The sequence below is a fragment of the Cenococcum geophilum genome, assembly GCF_001692895.1.
Source record: "Cenococcum geophilum 1.58 unplaced genomic scaffold K441scaffold_10, whole genome shotgun sequence".
NCBI lineage: Eukaryota > Fungi > Ascomycota > Dothideomycetes > Gloniales > Gloniaceae > Cenococcum > Cenococcum geophilum.
Window position 1 is genome coordinate 264990 of NW_027137568.1, and position 27752 is coordinate 292741.

Sequence of the window (27752 nt, forward strand, 5' to 3'; positions counted from 1 at the left end):
TTGCAGTGCCTGCACAATGGACCAAGATCACATCGGGGGAAAGATATCACAAATCCAGCATACACCTCCAACCATTTGGTTCTTTTGATTCTATTAGCGAATTTGGTCGGTTACCTCACCACTTGCATTTAAGGGAAAGTTGAGGCTAGAGAGCCGGGATCTGTGCACGTTTCCCACCGGGTTTAGAGACATTTAAAATGTTTTTGCTTAGCTTTTTATTTTATTTTGATTATATACAAGGGCATCATGCAGAGGGCAGGCGAGTTATGAGTAATATGTAAACGATATTACTATACTAGCCTCACCTAGGGCTTTAGTGTACGATGCTTGAAGATGTCAGTATAGGCAGAAATGTAGCAGATTTTGCACAACGGCATAGGCGTGCTCTAGGATATTGCGCCTCTGCATACCGCTCTATTTCCCTGTCAGGACCTTGATTGTATCAAATCCTCCTTTTGAATAACATCTGGAAGTACTTCAAGATGGGCATGTGCAGGATTTGTCGAAATACGAAAAGCAAATTTCGGATTCGCTTTCAAGAAACTCAAAGGCAGTAAAGGGGGGTACCTTAATGTCCGGGTGGAGGTCGCAGTACGATGCTAGCATTTCCTTCTTCCAAATAGTCACCGACTTGTATCCTAATACATTCCGTTAAAAGTGGCAATGATTTCTACCTCATCAAAACATTTCATTCCCCCGACGAAGAATTTACCTGCATGAAATAGCTATCCAATGTCTAGGTCTAATGAGAGGCGTATCTACACCAACGCCCCTAATTTAACCCATCCTAACCCTCAAAACCTCAACCGAACCTCTTGAACAAGATTCCTCACGATTCTAAATCACTTCATGTGCTACCTCTCCCATCAAGGCCCGCTAACAATACCCCGCGAGTGTATAGCTGTACAACGATCAAAACACCAACTCTTTCTACTCTAGCAAACCTCTCCTCTAGTGTTAATAATTAGAAACTCGGCCCGGGCTCCATCTCCGTCCACCCCCCATTCGTCTCCCAAGTCCCCGCCTTCGTATAATCGCCCGAGCCACTCCCGCTCATAAACGCGAAGCGGAAGTACTCCGGCAACTCCTCGCTATGGCGAATCCAGGTGAAGGAATTCTTGCCCGCGTCCTCATAGCCGCGGAAGCGCTCGACGTCGTTAACGAGCACGCTCAAGCCGTCGTAGTGCTTCAGCAGCGGCAGCGGCCACTCGAACGTGATGTTCGGCGGCAGGGACAAGCCGAAGTTGTTGTGGATGATGGGCGGCAGGATGAGGGGGAGGAGCGTGCCGAGTTGTGCGTCGCCGCGCAGCTCGTCGGGGGTCTGCAGGATGCTGTCGAAGCCCCAGCGGGCGATGCCGTTGATGAAGAGGCCGACTAGGATGCCTTGGAATAGCAGGCTTGGCCGCGTTTGCATGGATGTGCCGGGGACTAGCAGGAGTGCGAGGATATAGTGGTGGATGCGGACGTTCATCTTTGGCACGGCGACAAGTCCGAGGAGACTCGCGACAAATATGCCGTAAATTGCGAGATATTTTGGGAGGCGGCCTTCGATGCGCAAGGCCCAGGCCTGACCAAGGGCGATGCAAAAGAGCGAAAGAACGATGATTATTAGCGCTGGGACTGCACCGGGCTGTTGCTTAATATCGTGCGGCGTCAAACGCTGGATCGGGATTTTGTCGAAGGTATAGTTGTTGAGCGCGCCCATCCAACACCCTCCAAGCCATAGGATGGTCTTCTCGATTTGCGCCTGTAGGCCCGCCTGTTGTCGGCGCACGCAATATTTATAGACGACGAACATGCAAAAGGATGCAGGAAGAAAGCGACCAAGAGCAATGCTAACAATGGCATAATAGTCGGTCAAATTCGGTGGATCTGACGCAAGAGCGACATGGAAGAATATACCAATGTATACAGAAAGGAAGAACACGGCCGGAGATGTCGTGAATAAAGACAGAAGAGTAGTAAAGGTCAGGGAGACGGCAAGAAGAGGCCAGCGGAGATCGCGGCACTTGGATGCAGTCCCTTGTACGAAAGAGAAGGATTTCGGAAAATACGAATTAAAACCAATGCTATTGATATGGTTCTGCTTGGTGCTTGGGAAGTTACTCTGTTCTCCTACCAGAGAGACCACTCCGCAACCACCGATTTGGTCACTGACAAAGCCTGCATGGATCGCAGCGCCGCATATGAATGAGTCGCCGCGGTATATGGTATCTACAGGACTGTCCCCCCTGTCCGTAGGTCCGCCTATGACAAGAGGACGATAGTTGATTTCCTGGTCACCGACGGCATGTGGATTTACTACTTCAACACTCTTGCAGTTGGCAGGACAGCGGAAAGCCACTGAGCTGTTGTCAAATGGACGACAGAGGTCGCCATTAAGTCCACATCCATTGCCATTAGACCTGATATATAAGTCAATTTATATCCTATAAATCGAAACTACAGCGCTTACCAGAATCGGTCCGTACAACGAATCCTAACAGGTGATCCATATCCTGGAATATCGCTGGCAAAGGCAGACCTGTTTAAGACTAGACTAAAGGCCGCAAGCCAACATATGTAGAAGAATATCAATAACGCAACCTTTTGTTTCCGCTTAGGGAAGTAATCGTTGAGGAATTGAATCGGGGTGGACTGTATACCGGGAAAGCATGGGTGTATCTTCCACGGTCGAGGCGGTTGCGGACCCTTCACCCATTTAGCTACCGCCCTCGAAATCCGCCGGACACGCGGAGGTATATATTTGAGGATTGGGGAAGGTTCGTAGTGCTGGAAATATTCTTCGTCGGAGGCTTCGGAACCTTGGATGAGGACAGCATCAGCTATAGTTACAGAGTCCTCAGAGCTAATGCTGGTCGCCTCATCGCGATAATGATGTGGGGGAGCTCCTTCTTCATCAGACTCTTCCTGAGGCTCCATGTCTAGAAAATGCTGGAGTTTGAGATGGCTGGGCGGGGGATAGGTTAGCCGGGTGCACGGCGCGGGAGTGGTTGGATGAAGAGGTATTTAGAGGAGGGAATAGCTATAGACAGCGAGGAGGCGTATACGTATAAATACACTAGGAAGAAAGATGCTGAGGAGAGGGAGTGGTGAGGCACAAGTTGGGTGTTGGCGTGGGGTCGCACGCAGGGTTTCGAGGGACTGCTATCGTCCAGTACCTGCAGGGCGTGGGACGCGCCAGCGCCATTCGGCTCTCAGCCTTCAGCCTTGTCTGGACAAAAGCGACGCGGGCACGAGCTGATCAGCCGACAAACCACGCATGTTAGACTACATGTTAAGCACATGTTTCACAGCTTAGGGTTATGGGAGGACTTCTCTACTCTAAACCCTCTGGCCTCGCTATCATAGTAATGCTGTTATGCGGGCGATGTGCTGTCATTGATTAGAAATGTACATTCTTATCAAGCGCTATCGTACTGTTGTGGAGATGCGGACAAGATGCGGACCAAGCCATCCTGCCGTTAAGCCATCAACCACTTCATCATTCTCTCCCCACATGTCGCAATAGCAATTGCCTTCCTGAGAATCATTTTTATCCCAATATAATAATGGCAGCTAATACGTTACCCGACCCTGTGGACTTGTCCCACCATCTCTCACGGAGTACCAAAGCCCGGGAAGCCTCCAGCATCAAGCAATTCTACAAATATTTCCTCATCCCTGGCATTGGACAGCTAGCAGGAGGTTGACTGCCTTTCCATCTAGTCCGTAAACTCCATTGACAGTCTTCCAGGTCTTCCGAACCCAAATTACTTTCCTTACGATACTCTTGAGGCGAAGGTCGCACTGCCGAACCGATGGAAGCCCACACCTAATAGGCCAGTCGATCCTCCATCCGCAGAACTAGCCTCCACCACCCTGTCCGACGCCCTTCCCTCTACGCGTGTTGTTGTGCCTCACTTCTCTGGAAATTCAGATCCCTTACACACAATTGATCTTGTAACGGCATTGCAATATGGCACTGCTCAGGGATACCCGTCACTATACTATTTCATCCGACAGTTTACTCTGGAAAACCTGCATCCAACCATCCCCTACAAAGGCGGTGCTGAAATAGTTTTAACCTGCGGCTCTACGGATGGATTTTCAAAAACAATCCAGGCTCTCAGCAATGAATGGTCTGAGGACTGGAACCCGATTGATGAGAGACCAGGCTTGCTGGTGGAGGAGTTCTGTTATATGAACGCTATACAAGCTGCTAGGCCTAGAGGCCTTGGTATCGTCCCTGTGGCCATTGATGACGAAGGGATGTTGGTAAGCGGAAAGGGGGGTTTAGAAGATGTGCTAGAGAACTGGGATTTTTCCAAGGGTAGACGGCCGCATTTGATGTATACCGTTACGTGAGTACTGCATATTTCTGACATAGGTTCCACTAATTCTAAAATTTCTAGAATTGGGCAAAACCCCACCAGCGGTACCCTAAGCGTCCAGCGCCGCAAAGAAATCTACGCCCTTTGTGTCAAATACGATATCATAATTATTGAAGACGACCCCTATTGGTACCTCCAATTTCCCTCCGCCTCCTCGTCTGCTCCTGCAGCGCCTCCAGCAAAATCCTCCGGTTTTGAGTTCCTCGACTCCCTCATCCCATCGTACCTCTCAATTGACTACCAAGGCCGAGTTGTCCGCCTCGACACTTTCTCCAAGACCATCGCTCCAGGTTGTCGCCTCGGGTGGATAACGGCGCAACCAGCACTCATTGAGCGCCTCCTCCGTATCACAGAGACAAGTACCCAGCAACCCTCTGGTTTTGTGCAGTCTATGGTTGCCGAGCTGATCATGGGTCCGCAAGGTCACTCTGATGGCGGCAGGGGTGGTGCCGCAGATGGCAGCGGATGGAAAGTCGACGGATGGGTGCGATGGCTTGAGGGTCTACGCGGCAACTACGAGCGCAGGATGAACGCTATGTGCGATGTTCTTGCCTCCGGGAAGCACTTAGTGAAAGCCGGGCGACGGACTTCATTTAACGAGGTGACTTCAGACGACGAATGGGCAGTCATCGAGAAGGCTAAAATCTACGACTTCGTCCGCCCTCTCGGCGGCATGTTTGTTTGGGTTCGCTTCGACTTCCAGACACACCCTCTCCATAGTCGCGTTCCTCTCCCTCGTCTGGCGCGAGCTCTTTGGGTTTTCTGGACTGCTAAACCCTACCTTGTGCTTGCATCCCCTGGCACAGTTTTTGCACCAACCGAAGAGATTCGGGAGAGGGATGCGTGGCAGTGCTTCCGGCTATGCTTTGCAGCCTGCAATGAGAATGAGCTGGAGGATTTTAGCCGTAGATTTGCTGATGGAGCGCAAGCTTTCTGGAGAATTAAGAAGAAGGAAAAGATTGATGAGTTATTGAAAGACGAAGAGCCACCGTCTGATGCTGCCGCAGAAGGCATGGATGCAGGGCTAGCGATTTTGACGGGATTTTGTTGAATGTGTTGATTTAAGAGGATGCATCTTTACAAGAGCTCTTGGATATATGGTGCGACAGATATCGTGTTTCTGATCTGTCGAAGCGGTAGTTTGAGATGAGTTGGAAAGTACACGCAATCGATTTTCAAAGACCTATATTCAGTTAGCAATAGCCCTTAATTGGGAATACGAGCAGAATATCAAATAGAATATAAATCTTATAGTCGGTGGTGCGTGGCCTATTGCGCTACATTCTAGTTAGCTTCCCTTAATGCCACTGTAATAACATCGCTGGTTATGGCCTGTACTGGCTACTCGTTAGGCTAATCACATAACTTTGAATTGATTGGAACGGACCCCCAACTATGGTTACGGCCCTCACAAGCCTACTAAGTATTACTTGAAGTACGTATTTCACGATAACAAGCTAACGAATCACCTTTAGCGCTACCCCCGCGCCTAACAAATTCCATGTTCCCTTTTACGTTACCTTAAGAGGGTTCTCCTTTCTAACTTCCTCCCAATTTTGAAATTTCGGAATTTAAATTTCCATGAATTCCCATAAAGCCTAGGTATTCCCTCCCCCCATGGCGTGCCTGAACTTCAAAACGTCATCAACTACTGTGCAAGATACTGAGTTCTAGCAAATGGAATTCTCCAAACCAGCCTCTACAATATCCTTCAGCAATACTCTAGAATCCATTTCTCTCAAGCCACCGAGGACGTCCCCGGGGCCGGAGCACGTTGCGGAGATGATCGTGACATGCACCCCGACACTTATCTCAGGAGCTTTTACTGCATAGAGGCTATGCTAGCTATGGAACGACTAAAGTTTCAAGACTGGAAGAGATGTTTCTCTTTTTCGCGTTCGCCGCGGCCTCGCTCCTTTGCGGTCATTAAGAACTCAATAATATCAGATGGAATCCCGACCCAACTATCCTTCGTATTGGTAGCGACTACTGCATTGCAACGTATTCTTCGAGCGTTTTCCTGGGACACCAATCTATAAGTCAGCGGGTCTAGCCAATTGGGACCTATACTCTTATGCATTCACGAGGCCTGGGCAAGTACAGCTCTATGGGGTACTTACTGGTGCTGATGAGATCTTATATATAACTCTACATGCTTGGGTTTTGTGCTAATATTTCGTCAGGTGTATGGGCGCCGTCTATGCCCTATATTGATGGCCGGTTCTACTTGGTATCAACGACACGTTGGACCTACGACCCCACTGCCCGCATGTGGCCGCGAATAATGTAGATATCATCAACAAGCATGAAAGATTGGCCGAGCCCAACGTGGGCCGTGCCATGGGGTATCGATCCCGGGCTATTCCAGGATCCCATCTCGAAGAAGACTCATCTCAATCCTATGGCGCCGAACAATAGCGTAGACCGGATCTGGGGAATATATCAATGTCAAGTCAACCTGAATAGTGAGAAATGCATTGGCTCATACCGATCACTATGGAACAGTACACTACCTCATAACTCCACGGCTCGGCCTGAAGGCCCGAAGATGTACTACAAGGATAAATACTACAATTTACTCATTGCTGAGGGTATAGTTATAACCTCCAATACAAGCTCTCTTCGTAACCGGTTAATAAAACAGGCGGCACGGATGACCTACACAGATCACCGATCACCCGTTCGTCATTTCCAGAGAGTCCGTGAACGCCAGCTCCAAACAATCCACACATCTTCAATGGAGCCTATGGTTACGACAACTTTACTGTGCAATCAACTAGCCACGCCACCACGGTAGACACCCCTGATGGTTCGAGGTTTGCGTCCTTCATCGCACCCCGCGAGGTCAAATGGAAGCTCGCCGCTAGGCCGTGAAACATTCCCCACGATGGTAACATGGAAAGACGATTGGCCAAATTTCAACGGTAGCAAGCCAATCCTGCTGAGCGAGAGTTTTGGCAAAACGAAAGACCAAAAGAATCCTCCAGCATCTTTTTATCGATAAGTTTAATGGCAAAGCACTGGGCTCCTCATAGCGGCTGCGTGTGCCATATACCACAAACTACCGTCTCCTAGAGGCGCAGACGCCGAATCTGAGCGGTCCTACATTCAACCCCAACGTGTTTTTCCTAAGCGATCACGATGTCCCAGCGGCAATACTGCGAAAGCAGAAGTCCCTCAACATGACCATCTCAGCACGTCTGTCTCTAATATCGGGCACACTCGGCTACCGTCGGACTGAGAGCCTCTCTTAACGAACTCCAACACCAGGATATTGGGATTCGTGGTTGTGTGAATGTTACTGGAATGCGTCTCTACACAATCCTGAACAAACACGGGACTAGCGAGGTTAGTAGAGTGTTGCTTATTTCGGTGGTATCAGCTTACATGAGGCACATAGCATATTAGTACAAGCAAATCCTCTTGAATTCCACTAAGCCAGGCGACATCACGGTCCATATCTGCGCAAAGCCTCTCCGGTACCGTCTCGGCTTCAGCATTACCGCACACCCAGTGCCGACACGGCTGGCATCGATCCAGTCGCTGTGGCAGGCCTTTACGCCGACGAATTTGTTCGTGTCGATCGAGGTGGCAATGATGTAACAGTCGTCATTGCCAACGTCAGCCTTCGCCACCTATTTCATGTATATATAGTCTCTTTTCTTCGTAGTTTAATCTATGACCTACTTTTTGCGGTCGACAGTTCGTATTTGAGGGCAATCCGTTCGCTATCTGCGAGCGGAAATGGCGAGCCGTGGCCGTTTGATGGGCCAGAGGTAGGATTCGCTGAGGTGATGGAGGAGTACTATGAGGAGGATATTCCGGATTATGATCTTTGGACGAAATGGATAGAGAGCGCTATCCGGATATGGCCTGGTATCTTATCTGATTATTTTCATATTGCGCTGTACCACATCTATTTAGATAAGCCTTATCATCTCTCTTTTCATATTCCAGTCGATTTTAGACACAACTCTCCAGGAAACAACATCAGCACTAACGTAACAGCCACCCGATCGAGCCGCCCCCCGCTCGAGCCAGCAACCGATCGCAATCCAAATCACCCCTTTTTTGATGCATCTTACTTTTCCTACACCACAGTCATGGACTCTACAGCTTCCGAATCGCCTGATCTTGACTCCGAAGCTCGTATGGAACTTTTAGTTGCCTATTTTCGAGCCCACCCTGAGCAATCTATTCGTGAGCTTTCTAAAACTTTCGGCTTCCCTACGGTCTCCACGCTCTGCAATATGCATCTAAAATTGATGCATTTTAGATCAAGTTTTACGTGCATATTGGGCAGATTTTTGGCGTATGTAGAGCTGAATTTGAATGCAAAATGGGCAGTCTCATCCGCAGACTTTGTATGTAAAATGTAGTGGTTTTTAATATATACTGTATATCGATTTCACGCATATTGGGCACGAATCTCGTGCATACGGTTGAGGCAGTAGAGAGGCCCGGTACCTGGCTTAATTCAACTAATCTATATATATTAAATATTCTTCATGTGATTTTTAAATTAGCCGCGTAGCCCACCTATATGCGACTCTATCACTTGTATTACTACGCGTACGGATGCTTATAGTATATATCTACCGTAGTAACTAAACCAATAAATTAGAAGCCACTACTATAATTAAGTTAGATAAGGAAGGTATTACCGTTAGGGGTCTTAAGAGCAGCGCTACCTAAAACTTAAGGCTAGATTTACTAGATTTTAATTAAATAAAAAGAAGACGTTAAAGACTCTATAATTATTAAATATTAGTTTAATTTATATAGCCACTATTACTAAGTATAGAATCTCTATATAAAATTAATATCATATAAATAGAGTTAGCTAATTATAGGTGTTTTTAATTAAATATATTAAAAAAGTTAATATTACCTCTTTATATTATCTTTAATGGTAAATAAGTAAAATAAGCTTGGATAGAAGAGGCAGTATTAAGGTAAGAAAATTACAGGCACGAGTTCTATTGGTAAGGAGGTTTTATAAAATAATCAAGAACGGGAATAAAAGGAGCAGGAACGGGCTGCTTAAAAAGAACGACGTGAAGCTCCACGAGGTGTTATATCGTTCGCGAAGAAGGCGTCGAAGGAGCTACCAATGCAAGACACTGTTTTTGTATAATGTTGATATAATTGACAAATTTGGGTGAGAGTCGGTGCATACGAGCGCTCTGCTCAGGGGTGGCTCGATCGGGGGGCTGGCTCGATCGGATGGCTGCTACGTTACATGTGATCTCATATTGATTGCATTTACGGAGCGCCTGACGACTAAGTGCACGGTGCCAATGAGGAAGCGAATCATATTGCCGTAGCAATGTGCGCAGAGATAGTCAGCTAATCTATTTCTCGTGGAGTAGTTACAAGGGCGAGTGAGGTCACAAACAGTGGTCCAGCCTAATATGCAGGAACAAATTTAGCTCTCGTCAGGGGCTGAATATCAGAAAAGCTTAGCCCTAGTTCAGCTATGCGAATGGTGGGGGCTTATCGATTGGCTGATCTGCCACGCCTGGTCCTGTCAAAATTCCCGGGAAAATCTGACATGGATGATTTTAGCGTACGTGTAGGCGCCCGCTGCGTCCACTCGTGCAAACCGTCTATCGCGGTCATAGCTAGTCCGGCTCCCGTGCTTGTATTGAAGGGTTGATTTGTAGTTTCGGCAGCCGAGCTGCTCTCTCTTGAAGTCTGCTCACATGCCTTTTTGGAGAGGATGGTCCGTCGATGATGTAGGTGACGTTCCTGAGGCATTTCTGGAGATTGAGATTGTGCGCGCTGAGTCTCTTGGTGCGACCGGAGGTAACCAGTGATGATCACTGGGCGGTCTGCCTGGCACGAGCGACGGCAACCGCACAGAGATAAGTTTTCCTCTCGCCAAGTTTTCCTCTCGCCACCCTCCCCCCTTCTGAGCCTCTCTCGTGTGGTGGCACCGAGACGTGAAAGTGTCCTCTGGTAGCACAAAGACCGACGTGGGCGCGTGGCGAGGTGGACACACCCTGACGCTAGGCGAAGCCCTCGTTTCAGCCATCCAAACGGAGAGAAGCGGGTGGCGCTGGACGATTAAGCCAGCAAACCGCCGGCTATTTGGCAGGTTTCAGCTCCTACTGGCCCATTCCTTCATTTCATTCTTGAAAACACCAAGCCCAACTCGTTTCGTGAGCCCTTTCTGCTACCCTTTGTGTCCTTCCCACTTCCTCTCCCTTCGTTTCCTTCCTTGCGCTTTGTCACTCTTTTTACCGGTCTCGGACCGCCACCTTCTTTTCCTGCACTGCTGCTGTTCGATCTTCAGGCCCGGTGTCACTCTTTTCGCTGAACATATCGTCCCTACGTACGAGGATACTGTTATTCCACTCTCTTGGGAAGTCCTGGAGCCTGCGGCGACTTACATTTCTGCCCTGATCTTTGACACGTCTGCGCACGACTTGACGTCTACATTTCACAGGTCCTATATCAGAGGAACTATCCCTACTTTACTCATTCACCTGACTTTGGCGACACCATTGTTTAACCAGTATCGGTTCCGGAAGTGAAGGTGGCAGACCGTCAACTTTTCAATCTTCTATTCTTCACTACACTCAGTGGACTTATCCCTCATTCTCAGCGACCGCTCTCTCTTCTTCTTTCAGCTGGACACCTCTCTGCCCACCAGTGCATCTTCCTATATCATGGCAATGTTCTCAAAGATGGTCAATCCTGCTGCGCGCATCGTTCTCCTTGTGGCTTCATTACCTGGTCTCTCCAATGCTTTCTGGCGTATGGATTGCCACTCGCGCACTGGTCTTGCTCGAATCGATCCTCTCGTTAATCCTGGAGTGGCATCTGACCACTCTCATGCGATCCATGGTGGTAACAGTAAGTCACTGGGTTAATTTCTTTTACGATCTGCACATAAGGAAGAGATCTCTCCTCAGCACGGACATGCGCACCGAAAGCTTCGCAATCGACCCCGGATTGTTTGAACTGCGAGTGCTTTTGTACAGTTACCCCGATATTTGCTACAGTACCTGTTTCATACTCACGGGAACTTCGCTAATGTTAGCCTCAGACTTTGGCTTCACCACGACTTACGACGATCTCATGAACTCGGAATGCACGTCGTGTTTGGTCACGCAGGATAAATCAGCTTACTGGTAAGGCCTCCGGTCAACTTCTTCGGGCATAATTTAACCGATTTGCTTGTCACAGGACACCTTCTGTGCATTTCATTTATCCAAATGGCACAACCGAAGTGGTGCCCCAAATCGGTGGCATGCTTGCGTGAGTTTCATCGGAGCCTTTTCCTCGCTTCCACCTAACAAAGCCGGGTAGATATTACCTTCTCTATGGCGACAATATTCAGGCTTTTCCGAAAGGGTTTCAGCTCCTGGCAGGCAGCACGCGTCTGCGTAACTTCACCGGACCGGTCCCGGATCCCCCAAAATCGGAATGGACTGCAGCAGAGAGCACTCAATTCGCGCTGTCGCAGAAGGCTATCGGGTTCAACTGTCTAGATTACAGCAAAGATCCAGAAGCGTCGCTGTACCGTCACTTTTTGCCTGACAAGGCTTATCTTGACGCCAACTGCTTGAATGGGCTTCGTTTGGAGCTGATGTTTCCGTCATGCTGGAACGGCAAAGATCTCGATTCTGCTGACCACAAGTCTCACATGGCGTACCCGAACTTGGTCATGAGTGGTGACTGTCCTTCGGGCTTCGAAACGCGTACTCCGTCATTGTTCTACGAAACCATCTGGAACACATATGCCTACAATAGTGTAGAGGGCGAGTTCGTCTTATCCAATGGCGACCCAACAGGTATGTGGGGCCGAAATGCAAGACTTCCACAAATTTCTAACATTAACAAGGCTACGGTTACCATGGAGATTTCATCGCCGGATGGGACGTTGATTTGTTACAAAACGCAATCCAGACCTGCACAAATCCTTCCGGAGAAATCACTGATTGCCCGCTGTTCAATATCCAGACTCAGGCTGAAGCTGCACAGTGTTTATTGAAAGCTCCTAGCGAATTGGAAAATGACGACTGTGCTGGACCAGTTAATGGCCTCTGTGGAAATGTGCCTATCCAGTCTGGCCCTCAGGAGGCAACAGCGCTCTCACCGGGAAGTACAGCCACTCCGACAGCTGAAAACCCAGCGCAATATAGCACTCCCGTTGTCACACCGTCAATTCCTCTCGTTCCAACTCTCTCATATATGTCGCCAACTGAAGCTGCGACCGACCTGTACGGAGGCGGTATCTCGATTGCCGCTGTCAATGTTGGTCTAGCATCGGACCCAGCCACGACTGCTGCGCCTTATTTGGCTTCAGAACAGCCATCAGGACACATCGTGTCGACGACAATTTACACTAGCAACGGCGTAGTATATGAGATCGCTATCGAGGAGGTGGACATTACGGTGACGGCTCAGCCCACTCAAGCGGCGAAGCACCGTCGCCATGCTCGCCACCACCGCCGCGGAAGCCACGAGCATGGGCTGCTGTAATTCTAAGCAAGCCGTCTTGTTTCGCTCTACTTTTACATAGAAGCCGGCGTTTACAAGTTTTCCTTCTCTATTTTCTTCTACCAGATACCAGTGTTGGCAGGGTTGGGCAGTTACTTGAGTATTTCTTATTGTTTGCTGCATAGCTCCATATATCGTTGCGAGGCTGTGCCTGCAGCGGGACAGAACCTTGTGTACGGAAGCAGTCGGACTGACCGACAAATGTCGGTCGATAGACAGAATCCAATAGAATACGATAGCAAAGTACCTCCCCTGATCATCGACCGGTCTATCTTCTGTTGTCTTGCAGGGATCAACCAATCGCTCCCTTTCAGCTCGGAGCCTCATGCAAGAATGTTGCGCATGTGAGGCTGCGACTAGCCAGCGCAGAATTGTTGTTCCATGCCTGTTCATCTCGATCATTGAGCCGCAATTACCGAAGTTTTTGATGACAGCTAATGGATTCTATTCGCCTTGGGTTTGCATGCATGACAACTGCACGGTGCTGCCTGCTTGCTCCGATTACGCTAATTCGCAATCTTGCAATCGGAAGCAAGTGTTACCCGCAACTACGGACTGTGGGTGGTACTGCAGTGCTTACTCCGTCACCCTATATTTCTGGGAATGGGGGCTCTCTGACTGTAAAATACCTTTGTAAGTTGGCCGCCTAGGTGAGTGTGGCGAACGATTAAAAGTGGCTTATTATAAATATCACGTATGGAAATCTTCAATCTTCACGAAAATTCTCTGCCGCCACCTGATCAGCAGATTCCTTCAGCCGGACAAAAGATCTAGGTCTCTCGATCTTGAGCCTCACCGGGTGATAGTTACTGAATCCGGCCTCTCCTGGCGAAAAGATTGCCCTTCACCATATCCGGCATCGTTTTGATATTGAGAGCTAGGCAACAGGCGCACTGCAATTTTAGCATACACGAGCCGCTCGGGTAAACATATCAAACTTAAAAACAATCACATCCTTTTCATACTTGTACCTTTGCTGTTGTAACGGGCAGCTCGTTCCTTCTTTTTCTAGTGTCTTCCAATCCGCTATTTCCTTATCATAGGCAGATTCATTCACTTCACGGCATAGCAATCAACGCTTTCCAGTTACTGCTGAGCACCTTCCGACTTTTGTATATCATCCTGACAAAATCTAGACGTCAAACACGGCAAGAAAAAATTTCCTTTTCTCCTTATCTATTAGTCTGAGATAATATCTAATGGACAGGATGGACTTTTCCAAGTTTCGCATGGCTCTCAATACGTCTGAGAATGGCACTTCAACCAATCTCACAAATCTCCCTTCGAATGTCCTTGAGGCCTTCATTCCAGGATACGGTCTGATTTCAAAATTCATTCTGGATATCTTCGGCTTCGACGTTGGCATAGTGGTCTCGATCGGTCTCATTTTGTTCGCTGTGGTAACATCAGCAACCTATGTATGGAATAAAGCTTTCTCTTTCTTCTCTCAGTTCTTTATGTCATCCATTTTTGTTGACGATGGGGATGATCTGTTCGACAGTGTACTTCAGTGGATCGCGGAGCAGCGCATGTCGAAAATCTCTCGCTCAGTGAAAGCTGTCACGCGACTGGGAACTATTTACGGCGACCAGGGAGACGATAGCGATGATGAGGAGGCGCTTGACGAGAAGGGAATCTTCAATTTTGGAAAGTGGGCAGCTAGGCTGCCACCCCGCTACGAGCCTTACTTTGGTAAGCACAGGTTCTGGCATAATGGCCGCCTATTCATCTTCGATCGCTCGCGCCGAGAGAGACCTGCTAGTCCATGGTCCCCAAACAGAGGCGACGAAGAGCTCATCGAACTGAGATGCATTGGGCGGTCGACGAAGCCTATCAAGAACCTACTCAACTACATAAAATCATGGTCACTTGAGAAGGAAAAGGCCATGACGGTTATTCGGCGGCCAGCGGGGAAGGACCGTGGGCGCAGCGCTGGGTCATGGGACCGCGTCTCGTCTAGACCTTCCCGTCCGATGGACACTGTGTCACTTGACCCTGAGCAAAAGACCAAAGTCGTGGAGGACATTAATGAATATCTCCATCCATCCAGCCCTCGCTGGTACGCCACCCGCGGTATTCCGTACCGTCGCGGCTACCTCTTCCACGGACCTCCTGGGACCGGCAAAACGTCGCTCTCCTTTGCCCTTGCTGGAATTTTTGGGCTAGACATATTCTGTATTTCTTTGCTCGAACCTACTCTTACGGAATCTGACCTTAACCGGCTGTTCAACAACCTCCCTCGCCGTTGTATTGTTCTCCTAGAGGACATCGATACCGCAGGTCTGCTAAGAGATGAGAAGAGTGACAAAAAGGAAGAAGAGGACGAGGCGGATTCTAAAGGAGGCAAGATGGTCCAAGGGTTAAATGTTGCCGACTTAGCCAAAGCGATCAAGTCCGCGAACCGTAAAGACAAGCAGAACGACGATGTGAAACAGGGTGTTTCGCTTTCTGGTCTGCTTAATGCAATTGATGGCGTCGCTACTCATGAAGGTAGAGTCCTTGTTATGACGACGAATCACCCAGAGAGGTTGGATGAAGCCCTTATCCGTCCTGGCAGAGTCGATATGCAGGTTGAGTTTACGCTCGCAATGCGCGACCAGATTCGAGACATCTTCATCCGCATGTACTCAAACGAGAATGATAAGGCCCCGAAGCGGCGCAGCAGGCCTGGTCTGATGAATGGCGTGCTTAAGCCTGCTTCAAATGGTAGCCTTAACGGGTCGGCGAAGATGGTAAACGGGATCAATGGGATTAACAACACCAATGGCATTAATGAAATCAACGGAGTTAACGGAGTTAACGGAGGGAAGCATTTGGCCTCCAGCGACCCGGCCATGNCCGGCACTATGAATCCCGAGAGGCTGAAGGCACTGGCTGAGACTTTCGCTGATCATATTCCTGAAGGAAGATTCTCGCCGGCTGAGATTCAGGGCTTCCTGCTGACGCGTAAGAAGGAGCCTCAGCGAGCTCTTGAGCAAGTGGACGAATGGAAGGATGCGGTGCTAGAGGCGAAGGAGAAGAAGGCGAAGGTTGTCGGTGTGCAATAGGTAGCGGCAGCGGATGCAGCGGCTGAGGTGAGGATAAAACGGCAGTGGAAAACGGAACGAGTGTCGAATTGTAGGAAAGGCTCAGCACGGCTTGTTCTTCAGTAGCATTCGTGGACGGTTATTTTAGGCGTTCTCGGTGTTTGTCATCTGGCTGACTTGGCGTGCATCACGGGAGGTGGACCCCTTAGTCTGTTTTAATGGGCAATTTGGTAGTGTGGCTGAGTGATTGATTAGATGAATAACTGGACGCATGAACGGGGATGGGTAGATAGTTAGAGGTAGAGCCAAGAAGCGGCGATTATCTTTTTCTAACACGTGCTTGTATAACTGTGGATTTTAGTGTGCTTGGATAGGCAGCTGGCAGGGTTGAGGCTCAAGCGGTTGGTTGTGGGTGCATAAAGGGGTTGGCGCATGGAAAACTCGTACAAAAAGGGAAGCTTGGTATGTCCTATAATTCATGCCTGTTCTTTGGGGCGGGGAATTCTCAAGACTAGAAGACAATTCGCCAAGGTTTCAGGGTCTAACCATGTCCAATGGAAGAATTCCGGGCTCGCATACTCAGACACTCGCATACTCAGGCACTCGGATACTTTTAACGTTTGATCTAAGAACACCAAGTCCAACTTCACGACATCTCTCGCCTCTCATCTCTGTCACCTTTTACGGTGTGAGTACTTACGATATCTCGGATCTAATTGGCAATGCTCGTATATCGAAACCAAGGCCAATATCGTCTTCCGAGAATGCAATTTATCACGGGTGCTACGCCCGTGGGATCTAGCTCGTCTGGCCCGCCCAGCGTCTTCAGCCGCGCCTGGGGCCTGGCCAAGCTATCTTGGCAATCCTCTTAGGGGTTCGAAACAGAGGGAACCGTGCCCTCCCTCATGGTTGGCTGTCCTCTTCTCCATAAAAAAGCATCTCTGCCCTCTCTCGCGCGCAGGACCGATATAAACTGGCGAACTAGCTTATCTTGCTGCTTCTGTCTATCGTTTTTATTTCATTCGAATTTGTAGGCTTAAATTTTTTTTTGTTTGACCGTCTTCGAGGGAAGATTCCTGGACCCCGCCTATTCTGGTACCTTTTTGTGAATTATTTCAGCCCTACCAATTTACGACTGTAAGAAGTCTCCTTTCCCCCGCTTAAACATTTTGACCGGGTCCTCCATACTCTTGAGGAACAGCTGGATATACACTGTTCCGCTCAACCTCTCCTAGACGCAACGCAAGCACCGGCCTTCCATGAGGCTTACCGTTGCGTTGTCCCTCTTTGCGCTGGTCGCGTTAGAGGTGACCGCGCAAGATACGACAGATGTATTTTCCTTTACATCTGTGCCTACTAGAACTGCAGAAATCCAACCGTCTGTCACGGAGACGGCGACTAGCCCAATAAGCACATCCTCGGCGTGTGCGCAAATAAGTGACATTGTTACGAATTCAGAGCTGGAGTACCCATCAGTTCAAGCAGAAGTGAGTTTAGAAACGCCCAGGGAGAAATATGCCCCAAACCCCTTCTCTATAAAAGAACATCGGAGATTGTCGTCGAACTGCATAGCAATTTTGGCACCGTCAAGCAAGTCTGCTTGAAATACATCCACAAATTCTGACCATTTCTCTTAGCTTGCATATAACTGTCTCCTTTCCGTCCCTTTTAGTTCCGATGCAGCGACTACGACGATTGATGGTTTACTGCGCATGGCACAATTTCAATCGACATTGTCGTACCTGAAGACGCCTCCAAGTGGATATGTGAATGATCCAGTCGACATTGTCCAGGGACTACAAGATATCAAGACGAAGGTTGAGGGAGGGAAATATAACGACGAGTTTACATTCGAGACGGATATTGCTGCACTGCTAGGCAAAGCCCACGATGGGCATTTTGCTTTTGAGGGCATGGCATTCAATGGAGCGTTTAGGTGGAGGAGAAGCCGTCAGGTTGCTCTAATATCAGGCTCTCTTGACGGGGGGATTCCAAAGATCTGGGCGATACAGGATTTCAACAATTCTGCTGCAACTTATACGCCTTCACCAATTACCCAAATCAATGATCAAGATGCCGTAACCCTCCTCCAGAATGAGGCAGAACTGTCGACCTACCATGACCCTGATACAAGGTGGAACACCATGTTTTACATGCCGGCTACTGAATCCTATGGCTCTTTCACTGGCCCTCGGTATTATCCTGGCCCTAATGTGAATGTCACTTTCGAAAACGGTACTACTCATACGTACATCAATGCGGCAGTCATTCAGGATGTCACTGCCTGGGGCTTCATCTCCGATGGCGAGACTTTCTACGAGACCTACATTGTCCCTTCAACGGGCAACTCTAAATTCAAGAAGAGAGAAACGACTCGCCTTCCTACGCTCCTTGAGCACCCACGGGACATTTCCTTAAGCAAGCGCTCCGTCCCTAACGCCTATCCCGAACCCTTCATCCAACACTCTGCGTCCGATGTCGCGCTCGCCGGTTACTTCCTTACCCACCCTAACGTTAGTGATCTTGCTGTTCTCGTGGTTCAAACTTTTAACACTCAGTCCACCACCGATACGGAAGAGTTCCAGATGGTCATTCAGGAATTCCTTGCCGAAGCCGTGTCCCGCGGCACCCAAAAGATGATCATCGATGTCCGCACCAACGGCGGCGGAAAAATTTTCCTTGGATATGATGCATTTAAGCAGTTCTTCCCTTCCACAGAGATTCAGCTACAGTCACGATATAGAGGTCATGACGCTTCAAACCTCTTCGGCGAGCAGATCTCCACGCTGCAGTTCAGCACCCGCACTGGAGAGGCCTATACGAGCCCTTTCAACTACCATTCGTATAATGACAAGGATTTGAAATCGTTCAAAAGCTGGACGGATATGTATCCTCCGGTGCAGTTCAACGGCGATAACTTCACCGATTTGCTTCGATATAATCTAAGCGATCCGTTAATTGCAAGTGACCGGTACGGCACTGGCATCACGGTCACGGGCTACAACGACCGCTCCAACTTCACCAAGGCGCCGTTCAGCAAGGACGACATCATCATCGTAAGTTTCTTCCAATCCCACAGTTCCCTAAAAAACCGCTGAGCCGTATCCACGCAGCTCTCCGACGGCGTCTGCGCCTCGACCTGCTCGCTCTTCACCGAAATGATGGTGCAAGAAGCCGGCGTGCGGACCTTCGCCATCGGCGGGCGGCCGCAAACGGGGCCCATGCAGCCCGTCGGCGGGACCAAAGGCTCGCTGGTGCTGCAATCGCAGTACCTGATCGGCATCTCGGCGTACGTGGTGGAAGAATTCGCGTCGACGCGACAGGAGGTGCGGCAGTGGCAGTCGTTCCTGCCGACGGACTTCGGCATCAACGCCAACGACGCGTCCGTCAACTTCCAGGACAACATCCGCGACGGCGCCGAGCAGGCCGGCGTGCCGACCCAGTTCGTCAACGACACCGCCGACTGCCGCATCTTCTACACCCCCTCCATGTACCTCAACGTCTCCGAGGTCTGGAGCGCGGTCGCCGACGTCGCGTGGGGCGATGGCGGCAAGCTCGACGAGGGGAGGTGCGTTTTGGGCTCGTCGACTGCGGAGCAGCAGGCTGCGAGCAGTGCGAGCGCGAGCGGCTCCGCCAAGCCGACTGGCAGCAATGGCGCCGCTGCGGCCGTGGGGCGGGTGCCGGAGCCGCTGGGGATGGCGCCGCTGGTGTGTGGGGTTGTGGTGCTGCTATCGACGGTTTTCGGGGTGGCGTTGATATAAGCGGTTCAAGTGGTGGTGGTGGTATACCCGGGGCTGCATTTATGTGGGAATGGCGGGTTTTTTGCATTGACGAATCGGCTGGGTTGCATATAGCGGCGTTGTTCTTTTTGATACGCGCATTTTGATGGAAAGGGTTATGGGATGTAGTGGTGGAGATACCCCTGGTTTCGGATTCGTTATAGTTTCACAGTATATACTGTGTTAATTTACTATAGTTGCCGGATATTCCATGAAGAGGTTTAAACAGGCGACGCACTAAAATCATAAGTTATTAGTGGATTAAAGGTTGGAAGTGCTTCGAAGCTGGTTGTGACATTATAGTTATCGAAAAGCCTACTTCGATTGCCGAACCTCTAGATCCCTGAAGGACTCACAGCACGGCCAAAAACCATAAACCACGCGTTTGAAGAAGATCAATTAAAGTTCGGTACCTGGCCTGGTAGAATTGCACTAGTATTTAAGCTTATATCCCCCTTCCCGTGACAACACGTGCACTACCGCCCATGAATACCATGAAGGAATAACGGAAAGGGTATGTATAGCAGGCCTAATGCCACGCCATGCCCGCGCCCTAGCCCAGTGCAGCGCTTCTAATCATATCCAAAGTGTCCGTCGCGGCCAAAAAGGCCCATCCAAGAAGTCGTTATCTCACTCTTCATCGGAATCAACAAGCATGCTCTCCGCTCCCCCTTCCTCCCCTTCCATAGCCAAACTTCCGTCGATATGGCTCGCCCTCCCCTTCCTCCCCGCCCTCATCCCGGTCCTGGATCTCCGCCTCCTCGCCCTCATCGCCTGGTGCGCATCCTCCTTGCGTCCGCCAATCTTCCTCTCAAAATCTTCCTCCTCACTTTCTCCCATCAGCGCCACCTCCTCATTCGCGCCCAGCGCCTTGCCTAGCAAGTCCGTCGCAATAGGGTCCTGCGGACTCACCGCCAGCGCCTCATGCAGCGCGATGACGGCCTGCCACGAATCGCCCATCTCGAGCAGCACGAGGCCCTTTGCGCAGAAGACGCCGGCGTCCTTCCCGCCCTGCCTGAGCACCTCGTCGAAGGCAGCCAGGGCGTCCGCGAACTGGCCGGTGCGGCGCAGCGCGTGGCCCAGGTTGGCGCGGGTGGCCAGCCAGGCGCGGGGGTCCGAGCCGATCTCGGCGGCGAGCGAGAGCGCGAGGCGGAACAGCGAGATGGCGTCGTGCAGGCTGTCCTCGTGGTAGAAGACGACGCCGAGCTCGTTGAGCAGCAGCGGGTCCGTCTTGCACAGCTCGTATGCCGTGTTGAGGTACTCGTGCGCCAGCGGCATGTTGTTCAGCTGCAGGTTCTGCATCCCCAGGAAGAGCTGCGGCAGGTGCGTGCCCTGGAAGAGCCGCGCCGCCGTCGAGTAGGCCGAGATGGCTTGGTCGTGCTCGCCTTCGGCGGCGAAGGTGTGCGCGAAGCCGATCCAGGCGGGGCCGAAGTGCGGGTCCATCATTGAGGCTTTGGAGAAGAAGCGGCGTGCTTCGGCGATGCGGTTGATGGTCAGATAGTAGATGCCGATAGCGAGCCAGGCGGAGGGCTCTTCCGGGTGGTTGTCGGCGAGGTCGTGGGAGAGGAGGAAGAGGGCATTCTTCTCGTTCAGTTCGTGGAGGCAGGCGAGGTGGACAGGGAAGATGTTGAAGTTGTAGCGGTCCTTTTCGAGGATCGAGGATGTGAGGGCAAGGGCCTCCTTGAAACGGCATTGTGTGAAGAGGAGTTCTGCTTTGGAGAGGAGGATGTCGGGATTGGAGGCGAGGTTGTAATGAGTCGAGAGGGTTTCTGTGGCTGCGGTGAATTCTTCAGGATGTTCGTATTTGGACAATCGTGTGGTGTAGAGCATCTTCGTAAAGTCTGCTGCTTCTTGCGAGGTGGAGCTGTTGTCGGTGGATATGGAGTCGAAATTTAGAGAGTCGAGAAATCCCCATTCTTCTTCTGGAGACATAAGGGAGTTCTTCATGAGCTGGTCGAATGCCTCGAAACACTGAACATCTATCCGGACAGCGTCCTTGTAGCATTCCTTTGCCCGGTCGAAAGCGTTCTGTTTGGCATAACAGACGCCCCGTAAGTAGCACATGGCAGCTTCGAAGCGCACAATCGCGATGTCTTCCCTGTCTCTTTCCTCGCTCCGGTCCACTCTATCACTTCTCGAATTAGCTTTGTGGTGCTTTAAGGATGCACCTCGAACATTGGCGTCAACATGCTGAAGTTTCCTCCGCGCACTACCCAGTGCCGTAATGAGATGTACAGGGTTTTTGTCACCCAATATAGACAGTGCTTCGTCGAATTTCCCTTGTTTAATACAGCAATGTGCTGCCAGGTATTTACATGAAGGATTGTTCGCGATCAGGTCTTGTCTGGAGAGGAAGCTTTGGGCGCGAGTGTAATTGCCGGTCGAGAAGTGGACTTGAGCAAGCCAAAAAGCGTCTTTGTCATTGTCTTCGTCGTTGTCAGCATGTATACCATGGAGAAGAAGTGAGGAAAATCTAACTTGTCAAAGCGAGTAGTTTATCCCCGATGAATATGGCCGACTCGTACTGATGTTTATTCAGCGCATCTTGCCTCCATTCGCGCAGAAATTTCTCCATGTTAAAGCAGATAGAGAGGGACGAGAAAAGAGACGGATTGAAGAAGAGTTGCAAGGAAGGATAAAACAAGTGTAAGCCATGGGAAGCGCAGGCACAAGATAGATATACTCACTGCATCAAGTCGCGCTTCCCTGGCCATGACCGCTCCACGCGTTGTGGCGCTGGCGGTTGGCAGAAAAAGTGGCAACTACAAAAGAGTCGCCTTGTTTACAGCTTAATTATCCAACAACAGCAACATTAAGGGTATTCAATAATATACTTTTATTTGCATAATACCTTAGACCTACATAAAGCTTTAGGCTAGTTAGGTATTCCGAAAAGAGTGTTGTTGAAATTTAATATAGCTGTAAAACCGAACCACTTTTATTTTGTAGTGCAGCCTGCCAGCCAACCAGCTTTTTCGTCAACCGCCACGCTGCGTGCCACTGTTGGCGGGGCGTCGGAAAAACACGGCCCGACGCCATAATCTTTGTTCTCATACCTCTTTGCTCCCTACAAACTTGCCATAACGTATGTGATGGGGTTATGAAGGTGACCCTAGTTATGAAGGTTTTAAACATCAAAATACTCGAAAATACAAATTTGGTCGCAAATAACCAGTAAACCCCATTTAAAATCACTGCATTATTATTAAGGAGCATTAAAGCCATAAATATACTAACAACCGAGTTTGGCTCCAGATATCGCTAATTAACTTAGGCTCCTCATCTAAGGACTCTTCGTCGCTTGAATTGCTTATATCATCATCCTCCTGCCCTTCCTGCGAGTCCTCTGGTAAAGCAGCTTCTTCTACAGCCTTCTTAGCGGTCTCTTGAAGTTGCTTAATAAGAACTGTAGCCGTAGCAGCGGCAGTAGAGGACTCTTCCGCCCGCTTCTGGAGCTCATCCGCGGTTAATTGTTTCAACGTTGCATAATAGGCTGCTATACTAGCCGCCAATTGAGCTTCTTTAGTATGCTTTCTGCGAGCTATATTAGCGGCAGTAAGGGAGTTCTTTTGCGCCTTCTTGGCTACCTTTCCTGCCTCTGCTGCTTCTCTATAGTAAACCTTAGCCAGCTCCTTCGCATTAGCAACCCTTTTCCGGGCTGCCTTTTAGACCTTAACTTGCTCCTTAGCAAGCTCTACTGCCACTTAATAATCCTTTTTAAGCTGTTTCCTAGTAAGCGTAGCTTGCTCTTTAGCCTTTTAAGTGGCCTCTTTGGTAGTAGTAAGCTCCCTTATTGCTTCTAAAGTAAGAACTAATTTAGTAGAGAGTATGTTCCGTTTACGCTTCTTCTTGGCCTTCCTCTCCTTAGTACATTACTAAAGATTGTTGTTTTTAACTTGTATAAGCTTAAGGCCTTCCTCCAAGGATTGTAAGTGTTGTATTAACTTTAAAACAACTGCCTCCGTTGCCTCTGGTGTAGTTTCTAGATGAAGGATTATATGCGTATACCGAGCTCGAGCGTACTCGCTATCTAGTAGGGGAGGATACATAGGGGAGGATAAGATTGTTACCTCTGCGTAATAAGGTGGAGGCGTAGATGGCTTAATAGATGTAGGCTGTTTGGAGCAGCGCGTAAGGGCTTAATTTAGGTTAAAGGGAAGGAGGCCTACGGCCTTAAAGGCGCTCCTAATTAACTCTCTAGTATATACCTGCGGCCGAATCTTACCTAGTATCCATAGAAAATAGTCTCTATTAATACCAGTAATACCGCGCGCCGTATATTTATTAACTTTTAATAAATAGAGTCGCTTAAGAACTAAAAAGATAACCAGATCTAAGGGCTAAAGAAGGTGTATTAAATACGGCGGTAGGCAAATTGGTATAATCTTCTTTAACTAGCAGAACTCAACGAACTTAATATTGACGTGGCTACTATGGCCGTCCATAATTAACAGTTAATAGCTGTTGTATTTTCCGTCTTTTATTGTCCTCTCCCATACCTCAGTTTGTTGGGTATAGCGCTTAAAGTACTTTAGCTACCGTACCCCAAGCTCTTAATTTAACCATCTATTTTCGCTTATTGCAATTATACACTCGCCTACAGCTTCCTCTGCTTTTTGCCATAGCGATTCTATATATTGGCGTCCTTTAAAAATAATAAACGGTGGAATTATCCCCCCTTGTATACCAATTAAATTAATTTATAAAACCCACTTCTGAGAGCCGTTAATTGTCTTAAAGTTAATAACGTTGCCTCTTAATACAACTACTTTGGCGCTATATACGAAGCCCGTAGCATAGCCAGTCTCATCCATATTCTATACATCGGCGTTATTAATATTATACTAAGTCTTTGCATTTAAGTAGTCGGTAAAAAACCTCTCAATTAAAGCAGGATTATTGCTAGCAATAGCGCGCTCTAAGCTAATTAATCGTACGTAGCAAGTACGGAGCTCCTCCTGCCGTTTTAGGAAGCCGTATATCCATTTTATACCAAGTGGTGTAACTTAGGTATGAGGGAGGTTGGGGTTTTTGCGTTGGAGAATGAGTGTCGCGATTGTTCGAACTGTGTAGTATCAACATGGAAACCCAGCTTTAGCAAGATAAATACAATGTCGAACAACTGCTGCCTCTCTAGCTGGAGTAATACGATACTGATTAATGTGGGCAACTTAAGAAGACTGTAATTTGCCTCGGAGCCGGCGGCGGAAAGTAACTGGGTTAACCTTATGGGCCTTCGCACAAGCTTCGGCGCTTTTATAGAGACTTGTTGTTCGCCAGGCTATTAAAGCTGCTTATAAACTATCTTCTGCATTAAGAGCACGCGGCCAGCGAGGCATGGTAATATGGAGTTTTGTATAGGGAGGTAAGAAAAAAAGTCAATGTGTTGATGTTCAAAGCGGCAGTATATTTTAGGCAATATGCTAGCCTAAACAGGAAGGCGGTAGTGTAAAACCTTCATAACTACGGAGGTCGCTGTCAAAAGTTCTTGCACCTTCCTAATTAGGAAAGTAGCCTTGACCGCCTAATGGCAGAATACTTATTTCATCGCAAATCGATCAAAAGTTGCTTAAAAGGCTTTAAATAAAATGCGATATTAATGCGGTTGCTTTATTAATTAATTAGCTATATATTTTGAACGTCGCGAGCTCTGCGCGACCGTACAATCCTGCCCTGTACTAGCTTCTCTACCGAATCTACGAGCCCCTCTAGTTGAGAAACCACCTCTCGTTGTAGCCGTCTTCCTGATTGCTTAATATTTGTTTGTATAGACTTTTGGTGTTGTAGAGGCTCTAGAGGTTCTGTAGAATAATCCATAGGTAGCTCTATTAACTTCTCTCTATTAATTAAGCTGCTAGTAGAGGCTCCGCCCTTATTTAGAGGCTCTATAGAATAATCTATAGGTGGCTCTATTAACTTCTCTTTGTTAATTAAGCTGCTAGGAGAGGCTCCGCCCTTATTTAGAGGCTCCGTAGAGGTAGTAGTAGAGTCCTTTTTCCTTACCAGCTTCTTTATAGATTAATTAATTATATGCCACCTAATATTTACTACTTCGCGTTAATCCTCCTGCGGCTGCCGCTCTTGCTACTGCCTATCCTGCTACTGCCCAATTTAAGGCTCTATAAAGCTGACTTTAAATATTACCTTCTTAGTGTTTCTACCCTTTGTATTTAGTCGATTTTAAAGCTCTCGCGGCTAAGGAGGAGGAGGCTCAACGGGCGGTAGAGGCTTAAGAGGAGGCTTTTAGGAGGAAGGTTTTTGGGAGAAAGGTTTTAACTAAGTAGGCGGCTAATTAAGGGCCCATTTAGCTCGACGGCGGCAGCGCTACTTTGGCTCATAATTATTATATAGAGGCTCTAGATCTAGAAGTTTATTCGGAAGCTGAGGTCCTATTCATATACGCTCTAAAAGCTCTGGTTCCTACGGTTTTCTTAGTAAAGGCTCCGTAGGATCAACTTAATTAAGCCCTAAAAGCACCTGCTATCGCATATAAGCAATTATATCGTGTTAATATCGCGCTATGCGCTTTAAAGCCTTCCAATTACGAGCAGAGTCAGCAGCGCCTTTAACGTAGTTATTGCCACCTCTGCAGCGAATCACCTCTTAAATATATCGTGGTATTCGCTCAATCCAAGCTTAAATTCGCTATTACTTAAGCTCCTCCTAAGCCTGTCGCTATACCCGTTCAGCTTCTACTTAAGACTTTAATGCTCCCTTCTTTATAGTAACTCATTTAAGATACATCTAAGCTAGCTTAATTATATTTAGATTAGGTAAATTACCCGGCCAAATAAGACGCTAGAGGTATACTACGTTAAAGTAGATCTGCTAATAATGCGATGCGTAAGATAGAGCCTTATCCTCTTAGATAATAGTATTTAGGCGGTTAATTTAATATTCAACGCTAAAAGGAATAAGAATTAGTAGGAGAATTATTGTTAGATAGCGGTACCAATTAATACCACCTTTTTAGCTGGTTCGTTTAAAGGCGCCGTTTGCTTCTATTATACGGAACTAAGGCTTTCTACCTAGCTTATTACGAAGCCCAAGTCGTCACATACCGGTGTTAAGCTCCCAAGCCTTCTAAAGCTCTGGCTTAATTGCGTCATTAATTGCTTTAAGCTTACGTTTTGCGGCCTCCTTTTATACTATAGTCTCCGGCTTCCATATATAGCAGGGTAACTTTCGATTATATAAGAAGGCGCCCCAAAATATAAACTCTGTTCCTTTAAGAAAGCGCGGTTAAATTACCTTCTTATTTACCTTCTCACTAGCTAAGCGCCAAAGCCTATAGCCACCTCTTTAATGGCCTAAAACTACCCCTATTTTATTAGTCCAGATAACATTTTTCTAATCCTTAATTGTCTAGTATTAATACCGTAAGGCGAACTGTAGACGAGCTTCTTTTATCTCTGGTAAAAGGCAGGGCTTTCTTGTTAGCTTTATCTTGCGATATCCATAGCGGCAAAGAACTCGCCAGACGGTTTTTGCGGAGCAGCCGCACTCAGCAGCAATATACGCGGAAGACTTCTCTCTTCCATATCAATCGGAGGTAGCTTTCTTAATTATTCGTAGTTTAAACTTACGGGTAATCTTAATCTTTCTTCTGGTACGAGGAGCATTAATAATATAGCCGTTAAGAATCAGAGGACAAGAGACAGGGTCCCAGCCACGGCTGCGGGCTTTTAAGAAGATATATTGTAAATTACGACGCTTAATTTAAGTAATATTTTCGATATAGTCGAGAGTTACTCCCATAGCCTTCATAGCCAGGGCCTGAGCCCTGGTTGCGAGCTAATGAAAGCCCATTATTAGCGTAGTTGTCGGGTGACGGAGGCAATTGAGGGGTGGAAGTATTCTGCCATTAGGCGGTCAAGGCTACTTTCCTAATTAGGAAGGTGCAAGAACTTTTGACAGCGACCTCCGTAGGGTCACCTTCATAACCCCATCACATACGTTACCCCTTACTATTTTCCGATAATTGCTTAGATCTTCTGCTTGCCTTAATACTTAACTATCGCCGCCTTATCCCCCGGTAATCGACACAACTCCCTTCCGCCACC

General features: G+C 48.4%; 7 protein-coding genes across 7 annotated transcripts; 5 read left to right on the top strand and 2 right to left on the bottom strand.

The window, feature by feature from the left end:
* Positions 1-575: 575 nt before the first annotated feature.
* On the bottom strand, positions 576-3091 carry K441DRAFT_655838 (uncharacterized protein). Its single transcript, XM_067647927.1, has 2 exons — positions 2456-3091; positions 576-2405 (listed from the first exon to the last, which is right to left on the bottom strand). The coding sequence occupies exons 1-2, from the start codon at positions 2920-2922 to the stop codon at positions 965-967; spliced, it is 1908 nt and encodes a 635-aa protein (XP_067506670.1). The 5' UTR covers positions 2923-3091; the 3' UTR covers positions 576-964.
* A 219-nt stretch (positions 3092-3310) lies between these two features.
* Positions 3311-5680, top strand: K441DRAFT_655839 (aromatic amino acid aminotransferase-like protein). Its single transcript, XM_067647928.1, has 3 exons — positions 3311-3687; positions 3737-4343; positions 4395-5680. Exons 1-3 carry the CDS (start codon positions 3552-3554, stop codon positions 5422-5424), a joined length of 1773 nt encoding a protein of 590 aa, XP_067506671.1. The 5' UTR covers positions 3311-3551; the 3' UTR covers positions 5425-5680.
* An 896-nt stretch (positions 5681-6576) lies between these two features.
* K441DRAFT_14619 (glycoside hydrolase family 43 protein) lies at positions 6577-7360 on the top strand. The gene has a single exon (XM_067640165.1). The coding sequence runs from the start codon at positions 6679-6681 to the stop codon at positions 7168-7170; it is 492 nt and encodes a 163-aa protein (XP_067506672.1). The 5' UTR covers positions 6577-6678; the 3' UTR covers positions 7171-7360.
* Positions 7361-10729: 3369 nt separating this feature from the next.
* Positions 10730-13038, top strand: K441DRAFT_14653 (uncharacterized protein). Its single transcript, XM_067640167.1, has 5 exons — positions 10730-11234; positions 11428-11512; positions 11568-11639; positions 11691-12175; positions 12226-13038. Exons 1-5 carry the CDS (start codon positions 11048-11050, stop codon positions 12864-12866), a joined length of 1470 nt encoding a protein of 489 aa, XP_067506673.1. The 5' UTR covers positions 10730-11047; the 3' UTR covers positions 12867-13038.
* A 647-nt stretch (positions 13039-13685) lies between these two features.
* On the top strand, positions 13686-16085 carry K441DRAFT_14649 (P-loop containing nucleoside triphosphate hydrolase protein). The gene has a single exon (XM_067640166.1). The coding sequence runs from the start codon at positions 14084-14086 to the stop codon at positions 15929-15931; it is 1848 nt and encodes a 615-aa protein (XP_067506674.1). The 5' UTR covers positions 13686-14083; the 3' UTR covers positions 15932-16085.
* Positions 16086-17169: 1084 nt separating this feature from the next.
* Positions 17170-19671, top strand: K441DRAFT_548270 (peptidase S41 family protein-like protein; the record flags this gene model as incomplete). Its single annotated transcript, XM_067642953.1, has 3 exons — positions 17170-17397; positions 17548-18966; positions 19024-19671. 3 exons carry the CDS (start codon positions 17170-17172, stop codon positions 19669-19671), a joined length of 2295 nt encoding a protein of 764 aa, XP_067506675.1.
* Positions 19672-20067: 396 nt separating this feature from the next.
* On the bottom strand, positions 20068-22400 carry K441DRAFT_631261 (TPR-like protein). Its single transcript, XM_067646305.1, has 2 exons — positions 22168-22400; positions 20068-22115 (listed from the first exon to the last, which is right to left on the bottom strand). The coding sequence occupies exons 1-2, from the start codon at positions 22262-22264 to the stop codon at positions 20320-20322; spliced, it is 1893 nt and encodes a 630-aa protein (XP_067506676.1). The 5' UTR covers positions 22265-22400; the 3' UTR covers positions 20068-20319.
* Positions 22401-27752: the final 5352 nt, after the last annotated feature.